The 19,933-nt window shown below is 43.9% G+C and overlaps 1 protein-coding gene across 8 annotated transcripts in view; it reads right to left on the bottom strand.

Moving 5' to 3' along the window:
- The window catches only part of SPRYD3 (SPRY domain containing 3), a 45,352-nt gene that overhangs the window by 4,364 nt on the left and 21,055 nt on the right, over positions 1 to 19,933 (bottom strand). For 7 of the 8 annotated variants that reach the window (XM_044443347.1, XM_044443346.1, XM_044443348.1 and 4 more), the window contains 4 exons: positions 13,456 to 13,605; positions 10,925 to 10,982; positions 1,899 to 2,018; positions 834 to 988 (listed from right to left, as the gene is read on the bottom strand). In XM_044443347.1, the coding sequence (XP_044299282.1) occupies positions 834 to 988; positions 1,899 to 2,018; positions 10,925 to 10,982; positions 13,456 to 13,605 (483 nt within the window). The remainder of the gene's footprint in view (positions 1 to 833; positions 989 to 1,898; positions 2,019 to 10,924; positions 10,983 to 13,455; positions 13,606 to 19,933) is intronic. The other variant, XM_044443352.1, reaches the window with a different exon arrangement.

Here is a 19,933-nt window from a genome sequence, read left to right as displayed (position 1 = left end):
TTTAAGTCAACTCTTCCTGCATCATGAGAAAGAGCAAGTAATGAAACAAGTCCTGATTAGTAGAAAACCTGCATATTCCTTTCCCCACCCTAACATTTAATCAGGCATTACCATACAGTTACATTTGCAGCCATGACTAAAAACTTTAAAACCACATGAGCATGGTCCAAGTGCAAGCCTAGGTCCTTAGGATATTGAATTCCAAGATCGAGGCCGATTCCTGTGCCCCCAGCAGCAACTGTAGATTAAGCATCTTCTGCCACAGAATCATAGAAGAGTTAGAAGGGGTCAAGAAAGCCATCGGGTCCAACAACCCGCTCAGTGCAGAACTCGAAGCAGGGATCCACTCATCTAACTTCCCACACACTGTGAGAAGTCCAGTCAATAGCCATTAAAGCAGGAGAAGACCTGACTTCTGAATCGCACAGGAGGCTCCTCCCACCCCTTACTCATCTTCTTATGTTCCTAGAGGAGGCTGTCAGTTGTACCACCCACTGCACGAGTGGAAAGCACAGCAAACACACAGCAGGACTTCTCGGTTGTAGCACCCACACTGGAATGGCCTTTCTGGAATGTATAGGATAATTCCCTACCCCTACACTGTCTCTCACTTCTGACCCTAAGTTGCTCTGTTCTCGTAAGCATTACGTAAGGATTGTGAGAGGAACAGCCTGCTATTCTCCTGTTTTAAAACTACATTTTGTTAACCCTGACTTCCTACAGCTTCCTGGCTTGCAACAGTCCCCAGGTCTGCAGCCCCACTGCTTTGGCTTTCACACAGAAAGGCTGCTTAGCCTCTCCTGGCCTCATCAGCAGGCATTCCTGGCACTTACCACCACTTTTTTGCCTTCGTGTTCCTGCTCCATATCTTCCCCATCATCTTCTTCATCCTCATCTTCCTCAGCTTCCTGGTGCAAGTAGAGAACATTCCTCACCCCCCGTGGCTTGGCCCGGATAGCCACTGTATCGCAGCTGTCGTCACTGTCACCTGCAGGATGCCCACAAAGCTGTGTAACTCTTGTAGTGAAGCAAACTCCACCCAAAAAGATCCTTAACGTACAGGCTTTGAAGTGGTGTATTGTGTGCTTGCTAGCCACAGTTCAGCTCCAACTCAGATCAATATTTATTATTACATTCTGTAAGTCTCAGTCACCAAAGCTCAGTAGCAAGCTTCCTCCCACTTCCTCCCTCTCAAATCAAATGGCAAAGAGCAATTCCTTCACCATTCATCTGTCCAGCACTTCCTTCCAGAATGAAGGTGCTTCCCTTTCCCTAGAAGCACAACCAAGTGGAAGCAACGCTATCCCAGCAGGCTCCACAAGAGGAAGGGCAAAGTAAAGCCAACAGCTCTGCAAGTTCAGAAACAATCCAACACAGGGCACTACCAAACATACTAGTAAGGCCAGACAAGGACATATGAGGATCTGATGTCAGAACAGCTCTGTATCCCTTTAATTCAGGTTTGTACCATAGCTTATCATGTGGTCAACTGTGCTTCCAGATACTGAAGATGGATTGATCAAACTACTCTCCCTCCCTCCCTCACACACACACTTCCAACCATAAATGACACACACAAATGTGTGGGCCACTGCAAGCTTTCAGTCTGCAAGCACAGCTTATGGATGTATTTGCAAAGATGGTATTATCCACTCTGTGCTGCAGGAGAGAAAGACCAAAGGGTCTTAACAGCTGCCAATTCATCCACACACCCCACTGGACAGTTGTGGGACACCTTTGGTCCTGCTGTCTGCCAATCTCAAGGGCATGCAGCCTACAGAAGCTCACTACACTAAGTCAGATTCTGTCAGCATGCATACAGAGTGACCCAGAGCCTCCTCCTGCAATGCACCGCATTACTGCTTCATGGTGACATTATTTAGGGTCCTGGTGCTCACCTTCACTGTCCAGGATGTAATCACGTGGGAACATGATTCCACAACCCATAATGTCTCCCTTGTAACATCGTGGACCAAAGGGGTCCCCCACTCCACTTCCATGGAAGATCTTGCCATCGTCTGCAAAAGAGAAGAGAGTGTAGAGGTTGGAATAAAATGTAGTAACCAATGAGCATGGGAGATTTCTGAGTATCCCAGCCAATGCCCACAATATCAGCAAGCTGAAATGCTAGCAGCAAAAAAGCCCAAGTGGAGGCAAGACAGACTGTCCATTCAAGCCTTATCCCCAGCTCTGGTTCAGTTGCTTGGGTGGGATGGAAGAAAGCAGCAAGGGAAGGCAGTCTATGGGGGGATAGCGAAGAAGAGACTTTGCCTAAGTTTTGGGCTCACTTGTATTGCAAGGTTTCCCACTGCTTGGTCAGACAAACTCAGGAGCCCCTTTGTTCCATATTCTTGGAGTTTCCCTGCATGACAGCCTGTCCACTCAGGGGCTGCAGAGTTTTCCAGAGCCTTAAAGTTCTGTCTTTGGAACTTCTTGTGCAGCTCAGACCAAGTTTCTGTTAGAGTTCAAGGCTTTTCTTCAAAAAGGAGCAAAGCGCTTTAGATTTTCATACAAATAAGTCTCACTATTTGAGAAAAGGTCCTCCCCTCATCAAATATTCAGAAGTTCAACAAAAAAGTTAATAAGAAAAAACAAGTAGAAGTTCAGATTGACTCTATTTTTCTAGGCTATATTATACCAAAGCCAAGAAAAAAATGGACAGGCGGATGAGAAAAAAGGAAGAAAAAGCAGACTAGTGAGAAGCTAAACATTTTCCCTTTTCCTAGTTAAGCAAACAGGGGGCAGATGAGAAGCCATAGTTTTTCCTTCTCTTCACTGGAAGTGGAAAATCCACAGAGCAAGGCTCACACAGCCCGTCAGTGTTACATTTAAGTGCTATCCTGGTGGCCACAGGTGACACAGAACTGCATGTAGGTGAGCACATGGACAGGTGAGTCCCTGAAATTCTCTACAGGCAAGTAAATGGGCAGGTGGAAGAAGGATGAAGCACTATGTCCAGGATGTAGGCATAGAAACAGAGGAAGCTGGACAAGGTCCCCTCCTCATGTCCAGCATCCACATGAAGCAGGCTGCTGCAGGAGTGACAGCTCTTCTCTCTTCTCCCAGCCCCCAAGGAAACATTCTTGCAGGCTACCAATATTTGTGAGCTTATTTGCAAGGCTGATTTAAATCGAGATAACAGTCCTTCAGCTCACACTTAATACAGTTTTTGTTTTGTACAGTTAAGTGGTGAACAAGAGGCAGAAGCAAAGAAGGAGAAGACAAAGTAAAAGATGTTTTAACATGACCAGCATTTTTCTACTCAACTATCATTCTAATAAAACATCCAGTGTTGCAGGTTCATCATTACTGGTAGGTAGCTGGTACCAATAAGCCAGGAGCAACAAATTCTTTGTTTAAGCAAACATGGGTTGCATATCTCAGGTTAACAGCCTGAGGGTAACAAATTCTAAATCTTGATTTGTAAATAGCCTACATTTCAGACAGAGCTGGTTTCGATTCCTAAAACATATTTGTCAAGATGGTTGAGTACATAAACCTCCCCAGAACTTGAAAGTTGAGAAAGTTTCTCATAATACCTATTCACCATACAGTCCCTTCAGGGCTAAACAAACTATTTTAATCAGGCACACTGCCCTGCCAGGCCTATGGAGAACAGGGACGGTTGGGGGGAGAACGGGGACGCTTATTTGCCAACCATGATCAAAGCCAGGCAAGTTTGGAACCTGGTGGTCAAAGCAGTTCCTTGCCTCCAGACAGACAAGAACAAAAGGGAGAGAGGAGCGGGGGAAAGGGGCCGCAGACCACTTGAAAGGCCTTGGCACTGGCTTTGTCTCTCCAAGTTCAGCTATGCAGCGGATGCGGGCGCCCGGAACACAAGGCACGTGGCCAAGGCCCTTTGTCTCCATGAAGGAAGAAGGCTTGCTCGGCAAAAGGGCAGTAAATATTTCTCCATGTTGCCTAGGAAACTTTGGGAATAATGTTGTGTAAACATTCCAAAGTGTGTCTAAAATAATGAAGGCTGGCCAGCCACAGAGCCTTTTAGGGAATCCCCTCTGCTCAGCAGGCACAGGAAAGGGGATCAAACCAGCAGCAGACTGGAGAGACAGGCCCATGGGGCTGACAGGGGGAAGAGCCTGGCTCTGTACCCCTCCACTCAAGTGCTGCAGCCTCCTGTTACTTCAAGCCCTTCAGAAAGGAAGAGTGGGTTATCTAATCTGCATATTCAGCAGAATAAGGTAGCAGCTTTCTCAACTGATTGCATAATCATAAGGACTTTGGGTGCCATGGGAGCCATGTCAGTTTAAATGCTCCCTTCCTTCTTGTTCCTTAAAACTCCCCATGAGTAAAACAAACAACTAGTGGAACAGAGAGAAAGGCTCTTTCACACTCTCCTGTTCTACTTGCAAGAAGTTGCATGTGTTTGTTGTAACATAAAAAAGCATTAACATATATTGGGTGGGGGATGGATCCCCCACTTGCAACCAGAAGCTGTACATTCCATTTTACCTCCTTATTTGCTGCATATGTAAACTGGATCTCAGTCTCAGTTATTACTCCAAACAGGATCATTTAGACTGTTTTCACATATTAGGGGAATCACCAGGCTGATCTCTATCATTCCCACCTGCAACTCACCCACCCGCACCCAGTGAGTTATGTTCAAAGACCCCTCTCTCTAAAACTGACAGGCAGATTATTTTCCCAGCAAGGCTGTTTTTTCAGTAGCAGGTGTGGGATCCAGAATTAGGACTATCTTCTTCAGCATTCTTAAATAGGGTTCCCATCCAAGACTGATATTAGCAGCCAGTTCCATCCAGTATGCCCAGACCTTGGAACAGAAACTGCTTCCACTATGTTAGGTTTCTTAGCAGTCAGTTAAGACAAAGACAATTACAGTCTTCTTAAAAATGAAAAGACAGGATCCCCTTGATGAACATGGTTGAACATGAAAATTTAGAACACGAAACTTCTAAATTTCATTGCTAATTGACCAAAGAGGCCACATGACACGTCTCCCAGAAAAGGTCTTCATTTTGATTAGAAGCTTGATTAGAAGCCTAATCAAGTCAGCTTCTGACCCAATTTCTGCAACCAAATTTCTGTAGACAGAAGTTTTCTGGCTGCAAGTAATCCAGAAAATAAATATTCAAGAGAACCTAGAGCAGGTTTATACAGTTTCTGGACAAGACGCAATTTAAAATCAGCCAGTAAGTTTCCACTCTGAATCCAAAGGAACCAGGGAGGTTTGTGGGGTTTTCTGGAATATAGATGCAAGGGTACCCTTAAAAAGACCCAGGACTATTACTTCTCTGAAGGAGAATCCATTATCCACTTAATGGCCCTCAGCCAGTCTCACCCAACAAAGCAAAATGTGCACAGAAAGGATAGCCTGTTGCAAGAACCTCTCCTATAAAAACAAGCTATAGGAATGGAACCTCATCCAAATACAATTAATCAGATAAGACCACGGACATCTCATATATGGAAATACGACAAAGGGGAATCTAACTCTAATAGGATACAAAAGATGATCTGTAAAATATTTGGCACCTTGTTTAATGGTTGAAAGAAGCAATCTATTTTCAGAAAAATTGCCCAATCACTATAGAGCATCCTCATGCTACAGAATATTGATATTTCATTCTAGTACAACTAAAACAATTGACCCAGGTACATTCTCAGCTTACTCTTGAGCAAGCAATTTGGTTGTACTAGAATAAGGCACATGAAGCTAACACATGCAGTCTTTGCCTCAGAGAAAGCCTGCAGTTGGAATCAAGGTCAGCAAAAAAGCTCCTGCCACCCAAGGGATCCACTCAATATGGGATCCCAGTATGGGGCCAAGGACTAGGAATTCTCCCCCCAACCCCTCAAGGGGAATGAATGGTGCATTCTCCAGTAAATAGGTGAATACATCAACCATTCATTCAGTGGCTGTTTTGCTACTCCAGCTTGAGACCCAGATCTTCCCTTCACTCTCATAAAGCCATGGAAGGCAACCTCTGGATAGATGTTGAGTTTCCATGGATCAATTCTTCAGGGTCCTCAGCACCAACCACACAGGCACATGATCTCAGTCCACACAGAAAATCAGACTCCTTGGGATGTGAGTTCACCATTGGAAAGGAGAAAAAGAAGTCTCAGTTCAAGGATGCACAGAAAGGCTATCAGAAACCACAAACCAACCCACAACAGATGGTAAAGGCTAGAGAAGCTGGGATGTTTCTGGCTCTGACAGCAGGAAAATCAATTATGTATGAGCCAGCTGGCCCCAGAGCCCGGTCTCAAATGGTGAAGCAGGCTTCCCTAGAAGCATGGGCAGTTGCCAGAGGCACAAAGTGTTTATCTGTTTTGTGTTATTTGTATAGCAAGCCTAAGTGATATTGTAAATAGAAGTGTACACATTATAACTTAGGCACATGTTAAGGCACACAGCTTTGGGGCTTTGTTTTTATTTGACGTTTCTAGCTCTTAAGGTTAAAAGTCTGAGGGATGGTGAGATCCTGCTGAGATCTTAGATGCCAGGAAAATGGGCATCTGGTGAGGATTTCCACCTGAAGATCCCATGTAGAAAGTGAAGGCATGATTTATCTTACCAAGCCAAACGGGGTCCCTGCAAGCTGTGTAGAGGGAGGTGCTATTTCATCGGGACCTGCTTGTCAACTTGCACTGCAGCTACTGTGAGAACTACTGCCTTAACCTTCATTTGCTCAATGCAAATTGCATTGCACTTTAAATTGCACTTCACCCCTGTGAACCCATAAATTATGCAAACTCATGTACATTTTCATTATTTGTATTTAAATGTTCACTGGTTGTAAAATCTGGATATTAATAAGGTAAGAATTGTTTTTACCAACTGTTACTTCCTAAGTTTGGGAACTTAGGTGCTGTACAAGAGCTTAGGAGCAGCACAGGCAGGCTTGACTATGCAATAAAGCTCAAGATAGCTGCCTTAAATGCCATTTCTGACAGGGTACAAATCAAATACATTCCCTTTCGTTCATCTGTTTAACCTCCCTTGCTCCAACCACCTTGTGATCTGGATTGCTCAAGCTGCCATTTGAAAAAAAGGAGAGTTGTAATTCGGAGTAGAGTTGGGATCTGACCCCTGATTTCCCAAGTCTCATTCCAACACAATCCCTACTGATACATGTTGATTAGCAAACTGATCCAACAAAACTGGCAACTTCATTTGTTGACATGACACTGAAGTTAGCAGGCACATGCGAGCAGAATGACCTGCCAAACATCCCAGTCACCTCAAGAAACAGGAAAGTGATGGAGCAGTAAGAGAAGAGAAGAAAGGGAACCTGAGAAGCCACTGATGCTCAGATAGGGCTTTCAGCATCTCTCTCAAGTTTCCTCTCATGCTGAGCTCTGGAAAGGAAGAGCAGGAACTAAACCCCAGCAAGACCACCTACAAAAAGGAAAAGTGCTGAACCAAGGGGATGGAACATTCATGTGAATATGGTGCAGAATGGAACCAAGGGATAAAAGCTGCTGCCAGCTATGCTGCATCTTGGTCAAGGATAAGGCTGAAACAAAACCTGGGGGCTGGGGTAGAATCTTGAAAATCCAGTTCAGGAACAATTCTTGTCTTAATCATGTTTTCAAACAGTAGTTTTTAGGAGCCCTGGGATACTCTGAAGATTTTCAGGATAACCATAAGAAAAAGATCAAGAATGGCACTTTAAACCTATGTAAAAGACAGCTTCGCCAATAGCAATTTTGCTTTGTACTGTGTACATGAAGGTGGGGTGGGAGGAAAGAAAGAATCTGGTAGTTTCCTAGGGTACAACTACAGTTCATGTGAGGAGATACCTAGGGTTTGGTTGCCTGCTCTGTGAACTGAAAGTGCACCATAGCACATAACTTGTAAGTGGCATTTAAAGAATATCCCGAGGCAGCAATTTTGAAGAAACACTATCTTACTGTTCAGCATCTTGAACATTTCAAGATGCACAGACTCTTTTCTAGAAAATTATCTTCCTGCTGAAAGCAAAGTTCATGCTTTTTGGCTCTGGCCTCTTGGCAGAGCAGCAGAGGCACAGGCTGGGAGAGAGTGCTGAGTGGCCAGGGGACTGGCGAAGGCAAGGTAGGAGCTGGGCAGGGGAGCAGAGGGCCAGGAGCAGCAGAGAGGAAGGGGGCGTGGCCAGAGAGGCTAGAGGGGCCAGGAGGGAGCAGAGGGGCGGGGCCACTGGCCTGAGGGGCTGATAAGGCCGAGCTCAGCTGTTGGCGTCGTCCCTTGTCTGCGTTCCTTAGCTGTGGCCCCGGCTGTCCAGGGACTCCCTTCACTGGGATGCGAAGGGTTTTGGTTTTGGTTTTTGTTTTTTGGTGCTGTGCTGTGCTTTGCTTTGTTTTTCTTCCACGATGGACATGCACATGGTGGACATGTCGTGAGCGGAGCTGGCTGTTGCCCAGGTCAGACTAGATGGCCCGGGAAACCCCTTCTGACTCGCTCTGTTTCTATGTTTAATCATATGTATTTAAACATGTACCACATCTTATGACCTGTTTGACACTTGAAAGCCAAGAGGATACAGAGTGGAGAAAATAAGCTTGGTCATGGCTTGCTTAGTGCAAATGGTTAATGCAATCCATCATTTCCTAACCTGCTTCAAACTGTGGATTTAAAGCTTGGCTGACAGCCAATCCTCAATTGTGGTTTAGATATCCTATATATTGCTAGCAAACTCATTCTTCTAGTATGGATCCCTATGCAACCAAAACAGACCCTGTTTCCTGCAGAAACAGGAAAAAATGAACTTTTGGGAGAAAAAGTGTATGGTGAGGGAGGCAGAATGGAGTCAAGAACAGCACAATGAGGACACAGCACGCTCCACAGCCCTGGAATGCTGGCTGACAATTGGAGGAAACTGGGGAAGAAATTGGAGGAAACACTCCACACCAAAAAAGGGGAAAAATCTGGCAAAGGAGAAAGCCAGCCCAATGTTATACCTTTCCAAGCATTCACCCATTTGTCTATGTCAGAGAAGGAAATTTTCACCCTGTGGGCCAAACTGGCCTGTCAGCCTGGCCCTATCAACCTGCGACACCTTGGGTAAAGCCTCTCCCTGGAGCCCCAATCTCTCCAAAGCTGGATGGGGGCAGAGAGTGTTCCCTCTTTGTCCTCTTCTCCACATGAGGAAGAACCTTTGCTACACAGGGCTGCCATCCAACTATATAAATTGTAGCCAAATCAGTCATATAAATACATAAAATGGCATATGAACAAATTGCCTTTGTTAGAAAATTAACAAGCCATGATCACTGTAAATATAAGTGATGCAGCATTCACAACACAATCCTATGCCTGCTCAGAAGTAGTCCCATCGAAGTAAGGGAGTACAATGGCAGCATCGGACAGCATTCTGCAACCCAGATATCTACCAAAGCTAAGTCTGCTCTCAGTTGCAGGAGCTGCAAGAAACATGGGCGGCAGATGCCTTTTCAAGAGAGCCATTTCTCCCTTTCATAGAATTGGCGCCTATTGTCTACTCTCTCTTTCTGTAATACTGTACTGACAATTAAAATTTGCCATTTCATTTGAATGAGAGTGTCTATGTAAATTGATCAAATGGCATTTCATTAATTAACCTAATCAATTAGCCAACTAACTGCTGGAGCCTAATTTAAAAGATTAGAATAGTTATTCCATTGTTATTGCCCAACAAAAGAAGCTAAAGGCACTACTCAAATGTTTGATGCAGAACAAAGATGTGACTTTGATAACCAAGATGTGTGTATACTTGTAGAGAAGTCACTCCAAATAAGATCATCTAATTTCTCCACAAATCTAAAGATTCTGCAACCTGAATTAAATAAAAATTAAATGACACAGCTCCTAATTTTTAAAGTTCTGCTCAGATTTCAAGCCTTACACCACCCACAAGCCTTACAGACTTCAGCAGCCACTCCATATACAAGCCTAGGAGACCATAAATAATCTGCATACATTTCTCCACCCTACCACCTCATGGTAAACAAGTTTGCTTTATTTTATGCAAGCATTCAGCATTCAAAAAATTGCCACTATTTCCAAGAAGCTCAAGTGCTCCAACTCTGTTCCTGTGCAGTGCAATCACAGAACTGTGCTTTCTTGTTTTATTTTTTATATTGCCCAATAGCCAGAGGCTCTCTGGGCAGATAACAAAAGGTAAAAATTAAACTATCTGTTTTTCTTGTTATATGTATTAACAGGAAAAACAAAGACAACATATGGGAGAATAAAAAGGGTTTCACCTGGCACCAGAAAAAAGAAAAAGAAAAAATAGAGAGGAGAGCTAGTTGGGGAACTGGATAGTCAGGATGCCACAATTGAACTGGTTCTTCTCCTTGTAGTCACCCTCTTTACTTCCTTTGGAGGGGGCTCCCAGAGAAGGACTCCAGAAGATGACCTTGGTGCATGGGTAGGTACTTAAAGGATGTTCCTTCAGATAATCTGGCCCCAAGCTGGTTTTGGCTTTAAATGGTAATCCTAGCATACTACACACACTACAAAGTTCTGGTGACATTACAAGAACGACAGCTATAAATCCCTAAACAGTTTGGGTGCTTACTCACTTCTGGAGATACCTTCTCCCATAAAAAAACTCTATATTCTTAGATCATCTAAGGTTGGCAGCTACAAGAACCAAAGCCTTAACACCCAACATTTTTAGTGATTTTACGGTTTATAAATAACCCACCTCTCCATCCAGTTCTGTTTTCAGAGAATTAAAGGAAGAAAGGAAATGCAGAAAATAAATTAAAATGTAAGCACATGCCTTAAGCCATCAAAGGTAAAACCCTATGCATAAATAAACCCTACCACCCCCAGCCCCTGCCCTCAAACAAGCATGGCTGGCTGGGGCCTGCTCTAAGTGGTCAGTCTAATTTCCGCCGAAATGTGCACAGCACTGTGCCCTTCCCACTATGCCCTAACTGTGGCTCTTGTGCACTACCAGTCCTCACTCACCTGCATGGTAGGCCACAGATCCCCTGCTCCAGCCAGGATGCCGATTTTTTGGGTAGTCCTACAGTGAGAGAGAAAAGAAACCGGGCAGGTCATGCAGCATTATTGTTTAATTTTCTTTTGACAGAATAATGTTAAGTTGTCAATATTTTTTTTGCTTTTTTAAAAAGGTGTTCCGACTAAAAATTGTGCATTTAGCTTTAAAAAAAATAATGGCAAGTTTACCAAGCGCCCCCACTTATCTTCTCAGCACCAGGCTGTGATTACAGGGAAAGGGTGTGGGGCTCAGAAGGTGCTTCCTGGTGCCTTTGGGAACTGTGATTTAGCAAGGACAGGTTAAGTAAATGAATTAATTAAAGTCAGCTATTTTGAGCGCCTGAAGGACACCATTTTAAAAGAAATGAATCAATAATGTTTCATGTATAAAGAGCTTCTCTGTCAGCACACCAGAAACATCATACAAGGCAGATCTCATAAAAGGGATGGGCCACCTACATGCACAGTCTGGATTACAGTGCATATGCTAGCTCCCCATTGTTTGCAGGGCAAAATGCAAGGAGTGTTAGACCTAGGATAATTTAAAGCAGTTTCAGCTCTTAAGGAGTTGAGAAAGCAAGGACTTTAGTTATGCTGCTCCCACATTGACAAGCTATGTAGCTCAATACTACATAGGGCTGGTGGGAGATGACACGTCTAACAACTTCTAAAGGGATATTGCTTTCCCACCTCCTACATAAGAGACTTCCTACCTCCTACACATACATAATCCATGATGTGTTTAAGAGCCAACAGTAAAGTACTCCTTAATTTGGGGCAGTAATTGCCACACTGTACCAAGACACACGAGTGTGCCATGAGAAATGAAAAAGAGATTGTCAGGAGCCCAAGCTACCCATTCAAAGAAGAGGCTGCCTGCTGTGTATCTGCATGATTTACAATTCTGACTTCAGCCGCTTTCAATCATTCTGTCTCTGTGGACAGGTAATCCAGCTACATCTCCACAGCCAGTGTGACATAATTCTTCTGGAGGCATGCCCCAATAAATAAGCCATAAAAAACACAGGTGGCAGGGATTTCTGAGGGTAGTTGAGTTTTACTAATTCACATTCTGAAGAAAACCTCCCCTGGAGAGAGAATGGTGTGCCTCCAACTATTATCCAAAGAGGCTAGGAGAGTCTGCTTTGCCTATCTGGAAGTTTGAGAAACTCCTGGTTAGAACAAGGGATGCCCCCCACCCCGCCTCCTCCAGATGTAGAATCACCAGATCATTTAGGGGCAAATTGTCTTTCTGCAGGGAAAGGAACTCAAGGGAGGGTGAAAGGAAGTTGATCCAGTTCTTAATTTCTTGGATCTCACACGGCTGCTGGGATTTGCTTGTTGCAGCAAGAGGAGGAGGGAATGGACTGGCCCAGCCTCAAAGGCCACGTGAATCCGGGCCATGTGTGGAGGCAAACAACAGAACCAGATGGCTGCATCTGACAGGAAAGGAAGAGGAACAGACGCCAACCCAACCCCAATGTACAGCTCTGCCTGCTTCTAATTTGTTATCTGGAAGTCAACAAGACGGAGGCAGCCTGGCTCAGGCAATTCAAAGTAGCAGAAGGTGTGCAGAACAAAGAATCCTGGATAGGGCTGAGGAGAGATGAAATCCCAAGTCTGGGAAGGGTCAGAAAATGGAGCTAGCTTCCGGGTTTTCAAAGTGCTTGATCTGTGGCAGAACACAAAACAGCTAGGAACATCCTGAGCTCTCTCCTCCTGTCGTGTAGGTTCTTGCAGAAAAGAATTTCCTTTAAAGGTTTTTAAAAGAGTGCACTGGGTTCAGGCTTTGGCTTTGGAGGTCTAACTCTTCTTATTGATGCAATTGTGAGTTTATAATGAAACCTCAGCACAAAGTCATGTCCCTTCATCATTCATCTGCAGGTATTCTTAGTTTTTACAACCTGCACCCACAAACGGGAGAATATCAGAAATAACCACAAGAAAATTAGTGCTAGGTTTTGGTACTTAGATTTCCTGAAGTTAAAGCTCCCATTTCACCATGTGAAGATGCATTCATAAGCAAGAACAATCACAGAAGAGGGACAGGGCATATGTCCTGTTGTGGCATTTCCCTGTCACAGTCATTCATATAAAAATGTATCCTAACTCACCTCCAGTCAGAGAAAATGCTACCTCATTTATAAAGTATCATCGCTTCATTTTATGCCCAGCTTCTGTGTTATGACCCTTACACAGAGGCTGCTTGACATGGCTTCTATGTGGCAGCTGAAACACATACAGTGACTCATCACACATTAGCACTTTCACCCAACTAGCACCACACCAGAAGGGAGGGTAGTAACCATGTGGAGAAGACACTAATAAATGACAACAGTCATGTAGCAGTCTCATTCTTCATCCAGACCCCAGCCATGTGGGATGGCACAACAAAGGCAGGAGTTTCTGAGCAGTTGCAGGATTATTATTTACCCATGCACATGCGAAAGGGGGTGAGGAGAAAGAAACAAGACCTTTCTCCCACCAAATCTTTTTACCTTGCGAGCCAGGCCCAGTGCGATATAGCATTTTTCCCCTGGATCGACAATCTCCACCTCAAAGTAATGACTCCTGGTACTCAGAGGTTGCCGGGCTTGTGCAAGACCCACATCAATTATGCTCTTCCCCTTCCCCACATATTCCAAGAGCTGCAGAGAAAGGACAAAACAAGAAGCATCACTCTGGGTCAAACTAAGAGTCCATTTGGGCAAATAATATGTCTTCCAGGAGGATCATACGCACAGCATAATGTTATTATGGATCAATAATAACTATTTTGTAACACTACAAAAAAGATTTTACAGCTAAACCAATTTCATGAAACTGGACAAAGGAGTATAACAGAGGGCTGGCCAGTATTTGAAAGGGAGCCATCACAAATACTAGTTAAACTGCATGGCTACACAAGAACCAACTTATCTGTGTGCCTTTAAAATGGAGAATAACATGCAACACAGTTGGATCCAAGAAACATATGGAAAACACAATCTGGAAAATCCTATCTTTGCAAATATCATATACCCACTTCTGCGAATATGCAAAGCTACTTCTCAACAAGATGGAAAATATCCACCACATCAGCTCTGCAAAGGTTTTGTGTTTCTCTAGGTTTTTAATCCTCACATTTTAAAGCTGTGATCATCAAACAGTTAAGTGGAAGTCCAAGACAAAGCATCCAGCAATCCTCCTTGTCTTATTTTGCATGTCTCTGGAGACTTAGGATTTTCCAGCACTTTGAGAGATCTGCAAGTTTTCAGCTTGTTGCAGCACCCAAAATGGCTACAGTTCTTTAGACAAGAACTCACAGAAATTTGTGGAACAAGCTAGTTGGCCAGTTTCCCACTGAACTGATTAATATTCAACAGATAAATCATCTTCTTGTTATTTTTTACTTTATCTATTTTCAGATGTTGCCTTTATAACTTATGCCACTGCAATTTTTAAATGATTTTATAATACAGTACTTATGTTTTCAAATTTTCAGAAGCAAGTGGTTTTCATTTTTGTTTTTGGTTTAGGGATTCCAGCATATAAATGCTCCTTCTCCCTTTCCTCTTCTATCCAAACCTTCCTAACATTTCAAAGTTTGATCTAAGACCATTTTATTACCAGGTTTTAAAAAGGAGTTACTATGGAAGAGCCTGTCCAGAGAAGAAGACAGTCTCTAAATATCAGCACTGAGTTTCTGGCTATCAGATATGGTAACCGCAGAGAGACTTGTCTAGCCCTTTCTCAGGCCTTTCATAGTGATGGTGCTGGCAGCAAATTAAAATTTGGCAACAGGGCAATTCATGCTGTTTGTTGAGAGATTTATGTATCACAGTTTATGCCAGGAACATAAAGAATTCTGAGTAACAGGTTTTGAGGTGGGTACGTATCCTCTCATTTTGCTTGGTAGTGATGTGCAAGGCAGGGACTTCAGAACCTTAACCCTCTTCCCCCAACAACTGAAATTCCTGCTCAGTTGGCAGGGTTGTGACAGGGGAATCTGACACTATTTTGCTAGCAAATGATTCCTGCTCCCTACCCCTAGAGAGTCAAGGCATCTGATGTCCAGGGCTAGAAAAGTATTTTGGTGCCTGAAATACTTTTCTAGCCCTGGATATCCCACAAGCACCTTTTCCCAGTCCCTGACAGAAAAAAGGAGGAGGAAGATGACGAGCAGCAGCAGCAGCAGCCATTTGCTGGCCTGTCATGACACCCAAAGTGAACTTAATGTTAAGGCAGACATGAGTAAGTTCTGGAGATTTTGCACACATACTTTAAAGTCTATCTTTGCAGCCATATAGGCTAGAAAGCTTCCGTTTTAAATAGAAAAATAAATGAAGAGTTGGATTGAGGAGAGAAATAGTTTCTTCATACACCCCTGGGATGACTGAAACTCTATGCTGGATGTGCACATCAAACAAACACTGTTCAATCATGAATTCTACAGCAGTAGTGCCAGCAGCAATCCAAAGATAAATAGCTACGACAAACATGCTCTAATCTGCAAGGAGCATCCCAATTCCCAGTACACATCTGTGCATGCACACAGATACCTCTCCTGAAGCATGGACACATATTGAAGCAATCTTTCCTGGCTCATACAGCCTTGTGGAAAAAATGCAAGCCACTGACCCTTTCCACTAGCTCTCCATGCTGCCACCAGATTCCAAGAATCACTCATCCATCTAAGCACAAAGCAAACATTTCAAACAGCTGGAACAAGAAGCAGTTCAACACAAGAAGTGACCTACCCTGACAAGATCTGGCCTTGGAGAGAGGAAGAACAATTGCAAAGCAATGTTCTTGCACAAGTTTCAGATTTTTAGAAAATTATGGTTGATATTAATAGTTGTATTGAAGGGCTTGGTTTTTTCACAATTTAAAATAAACCATTTTACAAGGGCAACCACAACAACAACAACAACAACAACACCAGTACAAATGTCAAACAAGCCTGGGGGAGTGGAAATTGAGACCAAAGGAATGGAGAGGCAACCAAGCCCCAAAGTAGCACTAATGAGAAATGTTCTGATGAATGACTTGCTGGGCCCGCCTAAAAAATACAATGCTATTTATTTAGAAGGCTTTGGGGAAAGTATCAACTCAGTCATTGCAAGTGCAAAGGGGAAGAGATCAGTAACAAGAAGGCTCACCTTAGTCAATCTTCCAAGGCTCAAGCCCCTACTTTTGCACTTGGACCCATTCCCCACAACCCAGTGGAAATCAGGCTTACCATACCTTACTCAGAAGAGATTGTGGTGTTCCTTAAAACTGACAAGCTGGTCATATCAATGTAACAAATGCAACAGATATGTTCACATTCTTGCTTTCCACCCCATCATGAAACTCATCATTCCTCTCTGAAGAGGCATCCTACTCTGGACACTAATAATGGTCTACATATAATACCAATCCAGCGTTTACCTGCCATTTGTCTGCCATATGATTACAGAAAGCACAGCTTGCTTTTCTCAGTCCCTAGGCTGTCTCCCTCCTCCTTTGATCACTCTCTTCCTGTATCCTAGATGCCTTTGTGGAGCTGTAATTCTGGTATGTAGAGCAATTCTGCTCATCTCTTCTCTCACCCATCACTTCTATAGCCTGGTCAAACAACCCATGAACAACCCTGGGCTCACACAGGTAAAACAATCCAGAATTCAAAGTTCAACAAGAAGCCATGACGTCTCTTCTTCAGTTGTTTATGGTTAACAATCCACAGTTAACCCATAGTTCTAGATTCACACATAACAACAATCCAGAATTCAACAATACATATTCACTCCATACTCTGGGTTATTGCTATGTGTGAACCTGATCAGTGTTGCTGGGATCAGCATGTGCAAAGCTCCCAATACCCCTTTAAAGTGAACTCATGTCAACATCAAATACACTGTTTGAACTGGACTTACATGTCACAGAAGAAACAAAGAAAGATATAGTGTCTTCACAAATGCACTATGCAAGCACAGACTTCTAAACTAGATATAGGATTCACTAACCTGAAAATCTTAGTTTTTGTTGGAACTCGCATATGCATGTGCATGTGCAAAGAAGCTTCCAGCCACAGTAATTTTGAAGATAAACTTGATAACATATAGGTAAAGCTTAATGTCAGAAGGCAGGCCCTGAACAGGTAAGGATGTTGCCCCTGCATATCCCCTTCTCCTATGATTACCAGAACCAAAACTATATAGAAAATTTGCACAATCCCTTGTGGTAACAGAACTCTATTTTCATGGCAAGTTTAAAGAGTTCTGTTCGAAACACCCCCATAATTCTAAGAAATAATTCAGAGTAGCAGATTTGGTTCCTACTTCAAAAAAAACAGCCAGCAAGTTTGCTGTGGCCTGAAGGACAGACTATGCCTCTCACTGTAGCACCATAAGCAGAAGTTCAAAAGGCAGTAAGTTTTCTGCTTTTGCTATTCATTCCTCTGTAAAAGTTGCTCCAATAGATTTATTTATTTTATTTATATTGTGATTTATATCCTGCCTTTTTCCTGCAAAAAGGGCTCAAGGCAGCTTACATCATTCTCCTCCTCCATCTTATCCCCACAACAACCACCCTGTGAGGTAGGTTGGGCTGAGAGTCTGTGATGGGCTCAAAGTCACCCAGCTGGCTCCATGGCTGAGTGGGGACTAGAATGCAGATCCTCTGAGTCCCAGTCCCATGTTCTTAACCACTACACCACACAGGCTCTCACGGAGCAGTTGACTTTAAAGGCACAGGCACAGTGGGGGTTGGGGGGCAAGGCCACTAAAGCTGCCAGGTATCACCTCTGCCCAGCAAGCCAGAGCAAAGCCTAAGATGGAGAGTGGCCCCTAGGCTACTGGGATTTCCATAGCAACTGCACTGGCAGATTAAGTGAAGGCCAGAATGTAGTTGCCCCAGCCTCCTGCTCTCCCTTCCTCCTCCTCCACCTCCTCCTGACCTGTACAGTTTACTTCGGTGTCCAGACAATTTTCCTCAGCAAGGCCTGCTTCCTGAGGATGGAAAGCCAAGCCTAGGCTAGGCCTGTGAGAAGAAAATTCTGCTGGATTTTTTCAGCAACTCACAAGGTAGAGATTAATGCAATCTGTGGGGGAAAAACAGAGTTGCCAACATAGCAGAAATTCTCAAATGAAGGAAACAGATTTTGCAGAGATCCCACCAAGTTCCAGTTTGAGAGCTGGTTAAAGAAAAAAGAGGAGGACTTCCAATTCTCCAGCAGGATGACCATGGAAAAGGAGAATGCCTCGGGCTACTACAGCCCAGACATGCCAAATTCCAAGACGACAAACTTTGCAGAAAGAGGCAGGCACTGGGCTTTCAAGAGATGCACAGCAATTCCAGGCCCACCTCCCACCCCCACCAGCATGCTGAAAACCCACGCCCAGCCTTTGAAGAGTGGGTCTTTAATAAACAAAATATTAAAATTGTCCAACAGAAGAATTCAAGTTATGCCTTTTATTTTTCCAACAGACTAGGGGAAGGGTGCGGGGGAGACAGGAGAAAGCGAGGAAGTCCACATGAGTGGAACTGGCACTGTAACTGGAAGGACAGAAAGAGGAAAGGGGCAGCCTTGGGAGCTTTTGAATGCTTCTGATTTTCTACCACTGTTGGAATGTCACAGCTTCTCCTCAGAGGGCTGCTTCACACCTAACAGGGTTAAGGCAGGACAGCTACCACAAGTCCCCTCTGTGGTCTGAAAGTATTCCAGCAGGGCACTCTTAACTACCTCCTGGTTCGCTTAAGCACAGTGTTGGTGTCGCACAGCGGGGTCAGAAGGTGACTCTCCCCCGCAATGTAGAATGCTGGCCTTTCCCCACCAACACTACCACCAGCTCATTACAGGCTAAGTGTTAGATAGTGTGGGCTTGTGCTCCGATAGAGTTCCACTTTGGAAAGTTTCCACAAAGGGGGTCCACTTTCATCCTGGCATAGACTTCAGAACCTTTCCAAGGCTGGACTGGCTAACAATACTGTCACCAACTCTCAGTTTTTCCCCCCAACTCACACCTTTCTTGTATAGGATGTCGTACATTCATTCACCTCTGCTTTTAAAAAAAGCCCCATACAAAATTAACAACAATTCACTAACACTTAATTAACAGACTGGTATTTGTGCATAAATTTAAAGCACAATGTGTTGGAGTCTGGAAAGGATGGGAATCTAAGGGAACCAGAGATCCCTCCTCTACCATATGTGAAGAAGACGTGTATGCACACAAATTTGGAAAGGAGGTGCCCTAATCAGTCCCATCAACTAGGTATGTTTGGGAGAAAAGGTGGTAATCTGTTTCAATAGCATGAAAAGAGCCCACATGGGAAAGCATAAGAGTTCCAAGGTAGCTTTATGAAGCAGAGGACAACAATTTTGAAATAAAGGAGGAAAAGTGACTAATTTGCTCTGAAAAGCAGATGGACTTCTCAGACTTCTGGGGCTGGGGGTGTAGAAAAGTGCTTAAAAAAAAACCTTTAGAGGCAATGGCTTCCATTTCAGAAATGCAATCAAGAACCGCTCTGCTGAATCAAGCCACGGGGCTAAATCCCACATTCCTTCTCCAACAGTGGCCTGCCAGATAACCCTGGGAAGGTCACAAGCAGGGAATAATGGAAATAGTCTTCTGTTTGCTCTCAGCTTCTGGTAAGGGAAAGGTATGCTGTTTCGGAACACAGAGGTTTCATTCCTAGCTATCCCAGCTGCTCTGTGAGCTTGTCTACCCTTTTAACACTTAATCCAAAGCTGCACTTCTAGCAGAGCACATTAAGTTACAGTCAGACTCACAATTATGAAAAAGAAATTCCACCCAGAGCCCTTCCTGGTGGCACTTACTTCAAACTATAGTTTATAAGGGGAAGCTTCCAGCGGATGAAGGCAAGAACATGTTGGCCAAGCAAGAGAGTGTCCAAGACAAACAGGTGAACCTCTTAGATAAGCACATGCAGGCCTCATTCTTTGTGCCAATGACATGAGCCTTATGTCCTGCCAGCATAGTTGAAGGAACT

The sequence above is a fragment of the Varanus komodoensis genome, unplaced genomic scaffold, assembly GCF_004798865.1.
Source record: "Varanus komodoensis strain SLA01 unplaced genomic scaffold, ASM479886v1 scaffold41, whole genome shotgun sequence".
Lineage (NCBI taxonomy): Eukaryota > Metazoa > Chordata > Lepidosauria > Squamata > Varanidae > Varanus > Varanus komodoensis.
Note: the sequence above shows the minus strand (reverse complement) of the source record. Positions and strands in the feature narration are given on the sequence as shown.